This window comes from Etheostoma cragini, chromosome 11, assembly GCF_013103735.1.
Source record: "Etheostoma cragini isolate CJK2018 chromosome 11, CSU_Ecrag_1.0, whole genome shotgun sequence".
NCBI lineage: Eukaryota > Metazoa > Chordata > Actinopteri > Perciformes > Percidae > Etheostoma > Etheostoma cragini.
The window spans coordinates 20,196,978-20,214,543 of record NC_048417.1 but is presented as its reverse complement, the minus strand read 5'-3'; the positions used below and the strand labels follow the sequence as shown (position 1 = coordinate 20,214,543).

At 38.9% G+C, this 17,566-nt stretch overlaps 1 protein-coding gene across 1 annotated transcript in view; it reads right to left on the bottom strand.

The window, feature by feature from the left end:
• The window catches only part of thsd7ba (thrombospondin, type I, domain containing 7Ba), a 178,357-nt gene that overhangs the window by 62,256 nt on the left and 98,535 nt on the right, over positions 1-17,566 (bottom strand). Inside the window, exon 8 of the mRNA XM_034886070.1 lies at positions 11,326-11,526. Within this exon, the coding sequence (XP_034741961.1) occupies positions 11,326-11,526 (201 nt within the window). The remainder of the gene's footprint in view (positions 1-11,325; positions 11,527-17,566) is intronic.

Here is a 17,566-nt window from a genome sequence, read left to right as displayed (position 1 = left end):
TTAATTATCCATGTAATGCAGACCATGGAAATAAACTAATCACCTCTGGAAACGTGCAATGTTTGAGTCTGCCTACCTACCACCATCCTAGCCATACTGGGCAGCTCCTCACACAATGCCAGGTGTAAACGTAATCTGGCTTGATCTAGATATAACGTACATATCTCAATATGATACAAGTTAAGAAGGTCTATATGAGCTCTATGTCAGTGTAGAAAGTACTTATTTAAGAATTGGTTATTATAAGATTTGTAATTTCTTTGTCATTATGATCTTTTTTTCTGATGGATTTTTAATCACCAAAAAATTATACAATTTGCTTTTTTCTGGCAAAGTTTTCCTAGTTAAAAAAATGATTTGGAAGAAAAGTATTTCCTTTTTTTTACAACAACAGTTGCAACCAAGCAGGTGTTTTAGAAAATGCCATAATACCATCCCATTGGTATTCTGAGCTAGTTTTAAAAGCTATCTTTCAGCCTTCATATTGCAGTCATGTTATGAAATATTTATTAAAGCTCCCAGTTAACTGTTGTTTTAGGATTGAAAGAGCTACAGGAAAGACAGAGCCTTTTCTCTTTACGGCACGTCCATGAAAATGACTCTCTCAGTGTGTGATTAAACACTGAAATTACAGAAAAATATTCAAGCAATAAATGTTGCTGTTATTACCGTTTGTTGTTACTGTTTACACAAAAAACATTTCTTGTATTTATTTCTGTCCCCTGTCAGAGTTAGTGTCACAGATTTCTCAAAGGTCTTTCTGTCCAAGAGAGAGATAGAGAGAGAGAGAGATCAATTATAGAAACAGGGATGTCATCCTGATGTCAAAACAATGCCAGCAGCAGCCAAAGCATTGTTTTTTAGATACACACTCACAAACAGCAGTATCATTAACTTGGTTGAACTCTGCCACTATATCATGGAATATGGTTGAACAATAACAACCCCAGGGCAGATTTGTCATCAATTTGTCTTTTTTGTCTTCTCTGAAGGAATACCATTGATGCATAGGAGGGCAGTAGAGAGAGCAAACATAGGTCTCGCCTCAGCAGATAGATGTGAACGACTCGGGGGAGTTTGACAACCTTTTGGCCATTAAGTTAAAGGGTCGAGATCTACAGCTATCAAAGTAACTGGAGTGGATACAGGAGGAGAAGTGAGTCTGCTTGAGGAGATGATTAAGTCCCACAGGCTATTATATGGGATGCATGGACATAAGATGGAGGTGTTCTGCAGTTGAAGATAACAAACGAAAAATAATTCTCCCATCTTTCGGTAGTAGTGACACTTTCACCTATAGTAAGGAAGTTCATGGATGGGTTGATGATGATGGAGGTAAGTTTAACCTTGTCATTGATTTGGATTGTTGCAATGATAATAAACATTTGCATAAAGAAAGCATTTTTGTCTGCTCCCATGTTGATAAGAGCATTAAAAACTTAAAAAATATCCCTTTTAGAGTACATTTAGAACAGATAAAAATGTGTGATTAATTTGCGTTTATTCATGAGCCCATCAACCCAAATGGCCTATCATCTTTGACTGCCTGTTTGGCCTCAATAAAACAATGGATGAATGACAATGTTTTAAAGCTCAACAAACACAGAACAGAGATACAGCTGTTAGGACCTAAATTTAAGAGAGAAACACTTTTTAATAGGCTTGGGGATGTGGCTCATCAGACCAATTTGGAACTGAAAAGTCTTGGTGTCATTTTAGACTCAGATTTAAGCTTCAACGCTCACATTAGCAAAGTGACCAAGACAGCATTCTTACACCTAAGAAATTTGGCAACCAATCTTGACAAACCAGGATGTGGAAAAATTACTAGTAGGTTGGACTATTTCAATGCATACATATGTATGTATATATATATATATATATATATATATATATATATACACACATGCATACATATATATTTAGAATCACACATCTGCAACTACACCAACTCCAAATAGCTCAGGAGGCGGCAGCGCTTGAGTAGGAAGTATGCGGATACTTTACATAATTGTTCTGAACTGGCAGTGAGATTTTAAGCGGTGGGAAATATATTGTTTTGGCTCACCATAGCTCCCACCCAGGTAATTATTTCAGGTGTCCAGGTTTTACAGAAAGTGATCAAAAAATGAAACACGGACCCACCGTGGATATTCTAAATCATCCTCTGACCCACACTCAGAGGGACGAACATGGAGTACTGAATATTTACCATCTATATAGTTTCACAGTATCTGTTGCCGGGAGAAGAGACATTTTTTTCACTTGGACTGTAGAAAAAGACACTGAGATACGGAAAGACAATGTTTTAACACTTTAAAGATATATGTAATATTTCTGCATTCAAATGTCTATAAACAACTGTACCTATATTTTGTGTTAATTACTGCAGGGAAACAGAGCCGATGGTTTCTCTGAGCTGTCACATAAGAATGTAACAAAGCCTGAAATTTGGATCTATTTGAAGAACTTCATCAACCATGAAAAGTAAGCAGGCAATAAACCGAACCAAATGACATTCAGTACATTGGACAGTCACATATCCATTGCTATGCAAATGTGTGCATTGCAACTCATGGCTACTGTATGTTATCTATACAATATAATCCTTCAGGAAACACCTGAAGGATTATATGCCATGCCATTATATACCATATAAATCAACACCTAACATTGAAAATTATGTTAAAACAATATTAATGATACAATTTTCAGAAAGCTATTTCCACCAAATATTCACTAAATGAGATGCAAATGAATTTTTTAATTCAACAGGTTTTAATTTATACTGTGCTTACTGTACAAAACAATACCATGGCTGGTTAGTTGTTGTTGGAAACATATGGTAGGTCATTACCTGCTGCATACTGTTGTAAGGCTTCATATTTTCATCAAGAATGCCAGAAGAAGAACTGACGCAAGCAAACACCTCACATACAGTACTGGTGCACAAACTGGTGCAAGGCTGTCAGAACACAAACACCATCTATGTTTAGTTAACCCTAGTAATCAGTAATAAGGCTATAATGAAAAAAATATATGAGGCTATTTTAAGACGTTTGCAATTACAACCTTGACCTTTACATTAAACAAGTATGCAAGGTCATGCCTAACATTGCCGTGTGCTCTAAGCATATTTAAAGATTTGTTTAGAGGTATCATTGCCAACATTAGGAAAGCAGTAATTAAACTGTTTTGCTCGAGGCCTAATGAATATGTTTGCAAACTAAACTAACAAAAGACTCACAAAGCTTTGCCTGGAAATAACGCCTAAAGAAAATTGGTATGATAACATGAATCCAAATACTTAACTTGGGTATCCATGTAGTGTGTGTGTGTGGGATACTATGTGGGGGGATGGTGGTGCAAATAGATAGCTGCCCTAGGGGTCTTTTTGCATTATTAATACAGGGATCTGTAGCTGGGGCTCTTACTCACATATAATACCACTGCCTCCTGCATGCAATTTCAACATGATTTCGATTCTGCTCGCCCACCCACCAATTAATCTTCTTCATTGTTATTGTTCAGGTACATGTTGAAAAAAAAAAGAAGTCCTCGCTTTTGCTTAAAAGTTAATAATCATATCCACTCTGCGTGGGCAGCTTTTAAGACAAAGCTGGCAGGCGAAGCAACAAGGCAAATTGGACAAAGCCACTGGTAACATCAAAGTGGCCTCTGACAAATTGGGTCAATAATTAATGTTTTTGCTGTATCCACCTGTCAATCATGTAACTTCTGAATTTCATCGTCAGTAACAGTCTCTCAGCTAAGTTAAGGACTGCTTTTCTGAGTTCATGATCTTCTGAATGTTGTTGACCAGTCAAGGAGAGATAATTCAGACTGATGGTAACCATGCTGCTGAGTTACTGTGGTTCAGAAATGAGTTGGTTTGGGAAGGTCCGCCAACATGCATCTATAAGAGGTTAAATCGGTCATGTCAGCTGTCAGTCAGAGGTGCACCTAGTGTGTTTGAGTCAGTGTGCCCTGTGGTTGGTAGTTAGTTCGGGAAATGGGGCCGACTACTCTGGTGTGAATGGACGCTGTGCAGAGAATGGGAGCTGTCAAAACAACTTTACTAAGCCTGGGGCAAAAGGCAAGTGGGTAAGGCTAACACAGCACTTTTCCATAGTTTTAAGCCCAACAAAGTAATAAGGATATTCAATAAGTGCCCATTATCCTTCCTGTATAAGATGCCATATTATTTTATTCCAGCTCAAAACTGCACGTAAGGCAACTCCTTATCTGCATAGCTAACAAACATGAGAATTAAAATTGTGTTTTTTAAAGATGCAAATACCATGGTTTAAAATTGTAAAACTTTAGTCTGTGCGTGAATGCCACATGATGAGATACAAGGGGTCTTCCTAATCGGACATAATGATCTAACACTCATCATAAGATGTCATTATAAGATTTGCCTATTATTAGTCATAACTCAGTCAAGTTAACAGGCAAATAAAAATGCATACACTCAGAACGTTTTATGGCAACATACAACTACGTTTTAGACTAACACAATTCCTTCTTCACTTAAACATTGAAAGGTTTATTGTTATGGTTTGGGGTTTTTTATTGGGGTTATTTTTCCCCTCTTGCCTCCTTGTGATTGTTTCTTAGTTTTCTTCCCGGTCTTGTATGGTTTTCTCTGTCTTGTGATTCCCTGGTAAGTGCCTGTTTGTTCTGTTTCCTGTTTTGTTTTGATAGTTTGGTTTCCTGTCTTGTCTAGTCTTGTCTAGCTTTGCTTCGTGCCTGTCTGATTGTCCTGCCTGGCCCTAAAGTGACTCACCTGATGTCTCACCTCTTGTATGTACCCATGTGTTCCTTTTACCTTGTGTCAGATCCTTCTTGTTCGCCTGCCTTTCAACACCTTGTCCTTTTACCTGCTCCTGAAAGTCTCTTTGATTTTTTTTTCTCCCTTTCTTTCTTCTCTTCTCTCTCTTTCCAATCTGCCTTTTCCCTTTGAGTTTGCCGTTTACCTGCCTGTGTTCCTGCCCGTGTTCCCTGTCATCCCGCTCTGCGTTCCCTACCGTCTCCAGTTGTGTTTTTCCCCGTAAGTTTCCCAGCCCTCGTGCTACGGCTTTTTGTTCTCCCTGGCTCCCTGTTTTTTTTGGGACTTTGTAGCTCTGTTTTTGGTTTATAAACCTTTGGAAACTCCTCCTGCTACTCTGCGTTTTGGTCCTTCTTCCACCCCATAACAGTTCATTTCATAAAACATTTTGAATATAAAGAGCATTATTGTATTCTTCTAAAACAGTAAGTAAATTCAAAGATTAAGATTACAATTGGAGTGATATAGAAAGATAAAAAAGATTCAACAGGATTGGTGATAGGAAATGCAATTACCCATGGTACTGAACAGATCACTGTGATATCACACAGAGGGCCAAACAATCTGAAATTCAATTATGCAATGCTTTTGTGCTACAGAAAATGCTAAATCTCACACTGAGATAATGCCAGAGTTGTCAGCTAATCCACTCTTATAAGTCTTACTCATCACGTATTAACAGATAAAACTCCCAGTCATCGTCATTTTTGGAAACCCTGATTGAGTCGGAGTGATACATCTACTAATGTTTTTTTGTACTCTTTGAGGACAGTGTCTTTTATCCACACAACCTACAGAGGACCGGAAGATGGCAGGAAATAGGTGAGGAGAAGGATAAACACAAGACAGCTAAAAGTGTGTCCAGAGTGTGTAACACACCAGATTGATGCACAGAAAAGTAGGTTTTTTCACAGGGGTAGATTACTCTGGGCCCTGGCTGAGCCCCAAAATGTCTTTAAACACCCCTGGGCCAGTCTATTCCATCTCATCTATACCTGAGTGGTTTTAGGAAATACCGTATGCATTTGCTAAGCAATAAAAGTTGGGCTTTAGGTGATAGAAGATGCTTTCTGATTGCTTGAGCAGCCATAGGTAATAATTTAAATCCCCACCATAAACTTTCCGCAGACAACTTCACAAGCTTTTAAGATTTGAAATGCGAAGTGGTTTCATGCTGTGATATTGGAAACCAAATGCTTACTCAATCAAGGAGTAAAGTGGAGAAAACACTCCATATCTCTTGGACGCCTAATTAAAGTTCACAATCTTAAATATTACCTGCCAGTTCAAACACCTATTCCACTTGGGTGTAAACATATGTTAACATCAACAAAAACAATTTTTTGGGTGATATCTTCATCCAATGCAGCTGCACACTGGGAGCATTTGTAAACTCACTGACACTAAACTGAACCATTTAGCCTTGGGCAATCAATACAAGTTGGGTATGTGTATGTTCTGCAAAGGAAAATTGACGAGGTGTCTCTTTAAGGATTTTAACCCCAAAACCAAAGTCTTTCCCAGACAGCATTGTCAGAATTCACCATTTAAACACATTGTGAAACATAGCTCAACATTCAGCAGCTGATGTAAACCTGATCTTGTTGCATAATGTAAAAAACATAGATTTATTTGAAGAGCAATTTCATAAGACTTCCACTCAACTAAATAGAAATGAAAAGACATTAGACAACAGTCAGTAAACGCAATCCAATTAACAGAAGACACTAAAACAAGCCAGTTTGTGAAATGCGCATTTTTAACTGTATTTTGATATCAACTTAAAGGTCCCATGAAATGTTTTTTTCTGGATGCTTTTATAAAGACCTTAGTTGTCTCCTAAACCATTTCTGAAGTCTCTTTCCCAAAATTCAGCCTTGGTGCAGAATTACAGCAGGCAGAGCAGGATACCCATGGCTCGGTTTACACCTATCGCCATTTCTTGCCACTTGTTAATGTTAATGTTAAAAAACATCATAAAGTGACATTTTTATGCCATGGGACCTTTAAGATTCAGTTTGGTAAATGACTCCAGAGGTTATGATCCAAAAAGCTCCAAATACTGCATGAATTTTCTTTTGACTGGGTGCAGGGTTAAGGCAGGTTTTAGGTAAATAAGAGCAACGGCTTCTGGTTTAAAGGAGGACAGAGTGAAACTAAACCAGGGCAATGGGCCCCGTCTGACTGACTTACTCAGAGAGTTCCTTCATATACAAATCAAGATGAGCTGGATTGCAGACAGGGCCTGTGTGCTTCTTCCCCAGAAACCTTTCAATTCTGTTCCATAAACCGAATGGAACTCCAGCTCAAACATCCTTGAGGAACCCAGCAAACACAACTCAAATCGTTTTTTTTTTTTAAAGAGACAGGTATGTCAGCTAATTTATTTATGATTAGAAGGCAAGCTGCTATTATTGAAATGTGTGCAGATGCCATGGGAACACATACGATTATTGTAAACAATCCTTTCATCTTTGCAGGTATGTCACTCCTACTAGGGCTGCACCACATAAGGAAAATGTGTGATAAGTGATGACGTTGAATATTGCATCAACTTTTTCCTTGCGATAAATTAACAGATATGGAAATGTACTTTGTTCTTATTCTTCTAAAACAAAACTGTTGTGGTTTTATATTTTTTTATATATTTCATCCTTGCGATTGTGTGATGTTTTGGTCTTGTATGTTTTAGTCCTTGGTTGCTCCCTTCCCTTGTCTAGTTGTGGTTTCTGTCTTGTGGTCTCTTGTGACTGTCTGTATATTTTGTTTCCTCTTTTATTTTGATAGTCTGGTTTTCTGTGCTGTCTTGTCTTTAGTTTTACTTCCTGTGATTGCCCGCTCTTGTGATGACCTGATGTCTTCCACCTGTTTCCCAGCCCTTGTGTCACCTGCCTCTTGTTATCTCGTTACCGTCCGTATTTAGTCTTGTGGTTGTCCGTTGTCAGATCATTGAAGGGTCACTGCATACTGTTTTGTTAGTCTTCCTGGGTCATGTTAGCATTCCTGTGTTTTCTGTTTTTACTTAGACTTTATTTTTGGTTCCTGTTTTTTTCCTGCTTGTTTGCAGGATTCTTTCTGTTTTTGTGGATTTCTGGATTCATTAAATTACCAAGATTAGTTTCCGCCTCAGTTTCCTGCATTTTGGGTCCTCAACTCACCAACCTTCCATAACAACAAAAAATTGCTTTATGAATTTAAAACAAATAATAGGAAATCCTCTCTGACAATCTTTTAGTTAACTGACAATTACAGGCATCACTAAAAAAAGATGACAGTTACACTTTAAAGTGCATATTTCTACTGATATTATTCTTTCAACTAACATAAAAATTCCCATAGTTTCTATTGCCATATGTCACAATCTTTTGCAACATGTATATTTTGCCAGTTTGTATCGCAATGACAATTTAAAAAATGATATGTTGTTCAGCCTTAACTCGTACTTCCTGCTCCTCCCCGCTTGTCTCACATTGTCAAATATTTTTAGCACTTAAAAGTGAAAATGATTGAAACGATGTGAACAGTGGCTGTGCAGGTACTTTACTCTCCATAGTCTAAACATTCCTGCAACAGCAGCTCCAGACTGCTATTGCACTTTTCACAGAATTGTAAAATATTATTGAAAACCCTTTACAAAAACGGTAAAAAATGTCAGGGATGAGTGGTGGTTCATAACAGTCCTTAATTGTCTAAAAATATACAATTTACCTTAAAAACTGTGTATTGAGTTTAGTCTTCTCCTGAGTAAGTCCAGCTCTAATCACTTCTACAAAACTACAATTGTAACTGTCAACCTACAACACCTTTTTGAACTGACATTATCTAACTTTTTGATTTAATTAAACTTTAATAAGCATTATATATAAGCCAGCAAAATGTCCTCTGACCATTTTCCTAAAATCTTATGTAATACTTTCCTAAATTGGTGGGAAAAAGGTAATGTGGGAGATTATCTGAGGAAAATAGCCCCTCCAAATTCTGGTATTAAAATGGAAATAGAAAGCCATTTGTTTTACAACCAGTTGAGCTTGTGTGAAGAATTCATTAAATCTTTTATAGTAGAATTTTTATTTTGTTCTTATCTCAAAACATACTGGTCCAAATGAAATCACTGTTTGAACCGATGACCATTGCTGCATTTGTTTTTGGAGAGGACTGTTACTTATCTTCAACAATTCATCCACTATGGTACAAAGATTGTTGTATCTGTAAAAAATATTGAGTGTGCTAGTACTATTGTGAAGTGGTATTCACAGTGAGTTAGATGTATTTGCCATTATGTTCTTTATTTGGCTAATTACATTTCTCATTCAGCCTGAGGGACAGATGAGAGCAGGGTAGGAGGCCTGCTCATCGTGCAGGTAATTTACTGTGATGTTGTACAAGTTTGAACTGAAATTATTTATATTTCATTTTTTCTTTCCTTCATAAGAGTTGTTTTCGTTTGATAGGGGATCTTTTGTGAGTAGAACTTGTTTCAGCTTTGAAAAACCCAGACATCAAAGTCATGAGACTTCAGACTGGCAAAGCATTGGACTTCTTCCCAAGGGAGAAGCATGTCTGCCTTCTTTTAACAATTCCGTATTGCATAGACAAAATGTCCATCATCTTTACTTGTGTAACAGATGAGAAGGACAGCTTGAACGTGTTGAGTCTGAATCTGCAGAATGACTAGCAATTAGAGGCTGCTTTTTCCGAGGTCTACAGAATGTATGTCAACCATGACAGTAAAGGAAAGTAAAAACTTGACCATGATCAAAGGGGGTCACTGAGAATAATAATAATAATAGGAACATATTCTATCCATCTAATCATTTTTTTCCATCTGTCCACCATTCAATTCATTATAAGAAAAACACAGCAATGCTGGTGTTAAGAAAAATACTTGTGTTGGTTTTTTTAAGTGTATTGAGCACGTTCAATGGTGCATTTTATTGGAATAAAAAATTGACATCATTAGCAGTGTCAAATCCTTGAAACGAAGATTGCCAGGCTGCCAAACTTTTCTCTTTTCTCATCGGAGTCATATCAGAACAATTCATAACAAACATCTAAAATTAAAAAAGAAAATTCTTTATGTCTCACAGCATTTCAACATTTTTAAATTATTCAGCATTTGCTTTATGTATTTATGAAAAGCTCGATGTTTTAGTAGACCTCATATGTGATGACAGTTTGACAGTTTTTCCAAAACCGGTTCAGCTCAACTCCATTTAAAGTCTACCATTCACTGGAAAAAATTACATGTATCTAAAGTGGAAATAATTATCCTGCCATGGCTTTTCAATAGTAGCTGTGAGATTGTGAATTATACTTCTTTGTTTTGTAATGCTTTCAGTCTTTACCTACAGTATATTGCCGCTGTATAGTCCCACTGCATAAAAACAAGCTTCTTACAGGATTTTGCATCACTTAACAACCTGGCCTTGACAAAGCTCTGACTCTGTAGGAAAATAACTCACAGTGCTTGAATGGTAAGTCCAATGAGCCAATTAACGAAGCAATGGTTAACAACTTGTCAACATTCTCCAACAATATATCTGCCGCAGATTATTTCATAAGCCTTTTCCCACAAACCCGCCAAAGCTTGCATTCTTAGTTGTCCTGTCAAAACTCATTAGGCTCTCCTTTGGCTAATTCATTTGGACCCTCCACTGCCTTCCTGATAAACATACACATGATCCATTGTGACAGAATAATAAAACACAGACAAAAAAGGTGCAATTAGGTTTATAATCTATGGAGATTAGCAATTAATGCTTTGTAGGAAGCTACGATTCTGACTTTTAATCAGTCCAATTTCTGTGCCCATAAACTCGCTGATGAATTCTCATGAATAATGCATGCTTCGTTAACGCTGATGTTTCTATCACCCAACGTGCGGCTATGTCTGAGCACAATGGATCACATTCCTACCTGATAGTTCATGCATACCATTGTTACTGATCACATTGTTACTAATAACATTACGTGTCCGGAGCACAGCACTGATAGCTTTACTATGGCCTTGATGAATAATACTGCTACTTGTAGATCTAGTCTAATTTATGTTGCAGTCTAGGGTTACCACCTTTTTTTAAGTTATAAGAACAATACATGAGCTTGTACTAATAGTAGGCAATCGCAAATCATCATAACTGTCATTTCAATCACAACAGATACATTTTAATGTGAATCAAATACTTTATTTCTACTGTAATTTTCTGTAATCATTTTACATCTAAACACATAAACTATCACTGAGAGCTGTACAGCAAACTGTGATTTTGACAATGACATTCATGAATTTTGAAAGGAATAGTTTAAGAAGTTGGAAAATATCCTTATTCCCTGTGTTGGCAAGACTTGCCTTAGAAGATCAAAACGTGTCAAATACGTGCCTTTAGTAGCTGGAAGAAGGCCAAATTGAACTACCAAGAAAATGTTCACGGTGTGAGTGAGTGTTTTAATTTTGATGCAACCTATTCCCTTTGGATGCAAATGGAGGCGTGTACCTTCAGCGCTGACACAGGTCACATTCTGGGCTGCAGTTCCAGGACCACAGGAGCTTTTAGTGGGAATGCATCTCTCTTCCTGTTGGACCTGCCACAGGTAGCAGGCAGGATCCTCACAGGGGATGAACTCCACTAGATGAGGGCAGGTCTCCGGAGGACTGCTGGACTGCCACAGTACCTCTCTCCTCCTCTTTCTGAAACCTGACAGAGAACAGGAGGGGGGGGTGGAAGGGAACAGGAAAAGGTTGTCAGAAAAAGCAATTGATATTCCTGTACAACAGCGAGCATGCTGTCACACACAAAGTATAGAGAACCCCTCCTAGCCAATCCATACAACAGTATTATGATGTGGACTTTACAGGAAATTATCTCTGTGATCTGTTATTGAGGTTTTTCATCAACTATGCTACAGTCAGCAGCAGCACCTCCTAATTTAAGCTCCCATGCATCTCTGATGACCATGGACTTTTAATGGGGGATTCATGAAAACCGTTTGAAAGGGTGGAGGAGTCTGTTTCTATTTTACTTTTGTTTGGCCATGCCAGGCACCATAGCAACATGGCCATTGCATCATGGATTTTTTCCCTTTTACAGCAAAACTGTTGTTATCAGAAGGGAATATCATGTTGTTGTAATTCTTTTTAGATAAATAGATAGATAGATATGCACTGATCCCCAAAAAATGGGACATTATTGTGTTAGAGCAGCAAAATCAGTCACACAGCACAAAATATAACTATAAATGAAAAACTAGGATACAATGTACTGCACATACCTACAATATACATGAAATATACATGAAATAATAATAATAATAATAATAATAATAATAATAATAATAATAGGAATAAAGTATAAGAAAATTGATTTGAATATTTAAAGGATGGGAACACAAAATGTGCAACTGCTTAAATAGTATGCTAAAATGTAAATAAAACAATTGTGCAGGTTGCATTTAGTGCAGTAATGTGATGTCTTAGAGTCTTATTTAGCACCCAGTGATGACGTGTCAAAGAGTTTTATAGCCTGTGGTAGGAATTATTTCTTGTAGCGGTCTGTGCGACATCAAAGCTGTCGGAGCCTCTTGGAGAAGCTGATCCTGTGTTGCACCAGTGTGGGGTGGAGAAGGTGGTCAGGGTTTTCCTGATGGATAACAGTTTGTTCAGATACCTCCTCTCCACCACAGCTTCAAACGTGTCCTGTTTGCAGCCAATCACGGAGCCAGCCTTCCTGATCAGTTTGTTCAGTCTGTTTGTGTTGCTGGCTCCGATGCTGCGGTCCCAGCAGATGGCGGAGGAGAACAGAGCGCTGGCCACAACAGACTGGTAGAACATCTCCAACATTCTGATGCACACGGTGAAGGATCTCAGCTTCCTCAGGAAATAGAGTCTGCTCCTCCCCTTCTTGTAAACAGCAGTGCTGTTGATTTTTCAGTTCAGCCTGCTGTCGATGTTGACACCCAGGTATCTGTACTCCATCATGTCCACATCTCTTCCCAGGATGCAAAGGGACTGCAGAGCCGTTCCCTTCCTCCTGAAGTCAATCACCATCTCTCTGGTCTTATTCATGTTGAGCAGCAGGTGATTCTTACCAGACCACTCCACAAATTCTTCCACCAGCGCTCTGTACTCCCCCTCCTGTCCATCCCTTATACACCCAACACCTACAGAGTCATCAGAAAACCTCTGTAAGTGACATGACTCTAAGTTGTACTGAAAGTCTGTGGTGTATAAGGTGAACAAAAAAGGAGACAGCACAGTCCCCTGTGGAGCCCCCGTACCACTCACCACCACATCAGACAGAACACGGTCCAGGCGGAAAAACTGTGGTCTGTCTGTCAGGTAGACAGTGATCCAGGAGACCATGGACGCACCAACACCCATCAGCTGAAGCTTCTCACCAAGTAGAAGAGGCTGGATGGTGTTGAATGCACTGGAGAAATCTACAAATTGTAGAGGGCCCGGAGAAGATTTCCACTGTGTCCTCAGGTAGGCCAAGACCAGCCTCTCCAGCACCTTAATCACATGGGATGTGTGAGCCACTGGGCGGTAGTCCTTGAGGCCAAATGGAGTAGACTTTTTGGGGACTGGGACAAGACAGGGCGTCTTCCACGGCAGCGGCACCCTCTTCAGGCTCAGCTTCAGGTTGAAGAGTTACTGCAGAACACCAGACAGCTTACTGGCGCAGGTCTTCAAGACCCTGGGGCGGATGCCGTTTGGACCCGCAAACTTGCGCATGTAGGTGTTGTTATTCAACTGCTAAGTTGCTCACCTTTTTTTTAACACTGAATGAGATATATTGTAATGGAGAGACAAGTGCTACATCTACTTATATGACTCAATTTCAGCACCAGGAGCTGTCCACAGTATGATCTATTAAATAGCTTGGTGCAGACTGAGACCCAATATCCTTGTCTACGTTCTCCACAGGTAAATTAATTGTATTTTGGCTTTGTAATAATGAAGTTAAATGTATAGTAGATTTATGAAACTGCTGTAAAAGAGTTGATAACCAAAGAGAGGATTTTGGGTTGGTAATTAGCCAGATTGAACCTAAAACCTGGTTGCTGTGAATTTGTGACCTTCTCAGTCCCATCAGTTTCCCCAGGCAGTCTGGGGACTCAATATGTAGATCATCACCTGGTTCTTTATCCACCACAAGAATCCTGGCATTGTCATATTTCATGCAAACTTCATTAAACTTTTTTGTGATACGATCAGAGGTTGGAAAATTCAACTCACATTCTTTTACGTTTTATTTCATTAGCTTCTATTTAGGCTACCTTGGTATTGTGAGACTCTTTGTTGGATTGTCTAGTTGTTGGGGTCTATATTTTGCTATGTATTACTCATGCATTCAAATGGTGTTGCTTCCTTCTGCAATGCGATATTGGTCACCGTAGTTTATGGTAAAATACACACATGGAATGAGCACACATATAAAAATAAAAACTAGTGAAAGATGCCAATAAGCTGCTGAACTTGAAAAGTGTGTCTCAGTAACTAAACTAGGAAACTAAAAACTAAAAAGGTTAGCCTAGAAAGCACTACATATCCCAGAGCCCACATATCATGGGGTGGTGGGACTAATTGATAAACTAAGTAAAAAATACAATAAAAAAGATATTTGCCTGGATCCCATTTTCCAAGTGAGAAGAGATACAAGAGGAGGGTGAGGAAAATAATGAGCCGTATGGCACGGCAAAGGAGATGGTCCTTCAAAAAAGTTGGAAGGTGTGACTGATTAAGGTCAAGTTACAGTGGTTGGCAAGCCTTCCACAATGACACCTGCCTCTCCAATTACTGAGTCTCACTGACTTTTCTATACTGCTGCCACTGTTTCCGTTACTAAATTGGGGTCTGCCAGCTGAGGTGTGCACTGGCTCCACACTATCTCAAACTGAACATATCTGTAGTGGTAAAAAGTAAATCCATCATAACATTCCAGCACAAATTCATCCTTGAATTGTTAAATTGTTTCACAAGAAAGTGAAAAACCAGCACATAGTAATTGTCTAAATAAAGACCAACATTGTGTTGTTTTAAGGTGTTGAAACATGTAATGTGCATGTATCGGTATGGAAAAATCATCAACTAAAATATATAGTAGCCTCCAGTAATAGTTAAGAAGAAGATATACACATTTGATTTCTCCAAAGATGTAATTTAGTTTTAATAAGACTAAAATAAACTCCAAGGCCGATGGTTTAGTGTGAAAAAGAAAATCATTTGTTGATTGTTGGGTCCTTGTGAATTATAGTGTGGTCTAGACCTAATCTGTAAAACAATCTGTAAAGTGTCTTGAGATGACTCTTGTTATAATTTGATATAATAAAAAAAATAGAATAAAATTGAACTACAACTAAGAAAAGCCGGGATTGGAACTGGGTATAGTCTTTCCCCCTGATTCCACACATAAAAGACAGGTTTCATCTGAGGCAGCTCGTAATGAAAAACCAGGTGCAGCGGCTTTTGGTATGCATTTGATACCCTCCGACCAGTTTGTGCCTAAAGTACTTATTTATGTACAGTACGCAAACAATTTTTTGCTGTGCCAATGTTCTTCGAGTTCGCCTGCGCAAAACCTCACTGTGGGCCTTTAGTTATTATGGAAAAGAGAATAGAAATAGAAAGTGTAGAAAGAATTCGCCATGGAGTTGCAATTTTCCAGCTTTTACAGTACTGTCGGCTTGTTTACCTTAATACATCTTAGTTTGGCTGGTTAGCTTTTAAATTCATTATCTTCAATCATCTGTCCATAGACACAATGTTGGAGGATATGTTTACGAAAAAGAAAATGACAATGGAAGTGGAAGGATATGTAACATGACGAGAACAATAAATGGCTCTAAATATGGTTTGAATATGTGCTTAGCATATTGTCCAATAACATTTTTGACAAATCATAATTAATTATCATTAAGCCAATTACCCAATCAATTGACTTATTAGCTCATATTTTCATTCATGTTCCCTGCTCTAAAACATTGATTCTCTCAAAGCAGGATTTTTCATTAAATATATGTTTCTCCATAAAAGGGTTTATACTGAGTGACACCCCATGCTCTAAATATACAGACTCTATCAACTACTGAGGTCTTCCGCTTCTCTGATGACACAGAAAAATATTCTTTTAGATGAAAAATGGTGCAATAAAAATGCTTTTTCCAGCTTCCAGCACGTCTCTGAGTAATTCTTGACGACACTTGAGCAGCAGCAGCTTTACTTTTTGAGCCATGCTCATTTTGCCACAGCTCTGACTTGGCAGAAAGGTCCCAATTTTTCCCCCCCTCCACAGGTGGAACCGTCTAACCCCAGGATGCCCACTGGACAAATTACATCCCCCGACCATCTACTGTTGTGAGACGCCAGTTCAGGAACCCGATCCGAGCGGTGCCGCCCGAGAGTGCTCTCACAGACACTTTGGATCGATTGCAGTACTGCCCAGAGCACTTACTGCTACTCACATCCAAACCACAAAAAAACTATTTGGCGTGGGCATGCCCCCGTGGATTTTAATAATTGAAAGGTTTATTCATACCAGGTTTAAGTCAGGGAAACAAGGGCCATCCAGCATTTTTTAGCAAACCCCTCCTTTCAGCTTGAAGACATCAAGTAGAAGCACTAGTAAAATTCTATCCACCAACCTCCCGTGTTCAATTCATTTCCCCACATAGCTGCAAAATGTGATAGTACAAGATAACATGACAAAATGTGAAAAGCACATAAAGCTACTGCAAGGCAATTTAAATTTGTAATTTTCCGGAGAGCAAAGCTGGGCCGGTATAAGCATCTTGGCTGCTTGGCTCTTCTACCTGAACCCTGGGGCCCCGCGGGCCTGTCGGTTAGAGACGGATCACAGTTTATTCTGATGTTGTGAAACATAAAGGCAAGGTGTACATTCAATAGGTGCAAGAAATACTCTGCAGCTCAAGGACCGTGCGTGAACAACTAGGATCATAACAATGCCCTGTTACTCAATGAATGTTCACTGCTTCGCAGGCCACGGAGATCACTGCGAATGATGTTCTAGTGGTTTCATACTCTATCAGATGTGGGCTCTGGATGTTTATGAATGCCATCATAAGATAAGGTGCCACAAGAGAGCCCTGTGGGAAACAACAGATGCTGTGTTTTTCACTTCTTGAAATCTATTAATGACACTGTCTGTGCAAGGAGCTGGCTCATCCCATAGAGATCCAGTCTTGGAGAGTGTGGGCACTGACCTGAACAATCCACACTTCAGTCGCTCCCCGGGGGGCTTTCATGCACATTTATACTCACAGCAGAGATGGGGTCACAATGCCATTTAGCACAGCACTAACACACTAACAGCTCCTCCACCGATTGAAAACACTCACACTACACTGCACACACAATGTGTAGCCCATCTAAAGCAGTCAGATATGACACGCATTCACCTGTGAAAAAAGACAAGAACATTCTTACAGCACCAGAGAGGACATTAAAACACACCTTGCGCGCGCACGCACGCACACAAGGAAGCATCTTATCTGCTGTAACTCCTTTCATCAATCCAGGGACTGAGAACTGAGGTGTGCTCTCTTTTGTGTTTCGCCAGCTGTGGTTTATACGTATAATGTCTTCTTTCAGAGAACTATCACAATCTTCCTTCAAAGTGCTTATCAACAAACAATTTACAATTCAACCAGAAAATGCATCTCTTCTGTTCAAACAACATCGCTGTCTTGCTTTGTCATTCTCTCTCTTAGCCTTCACCA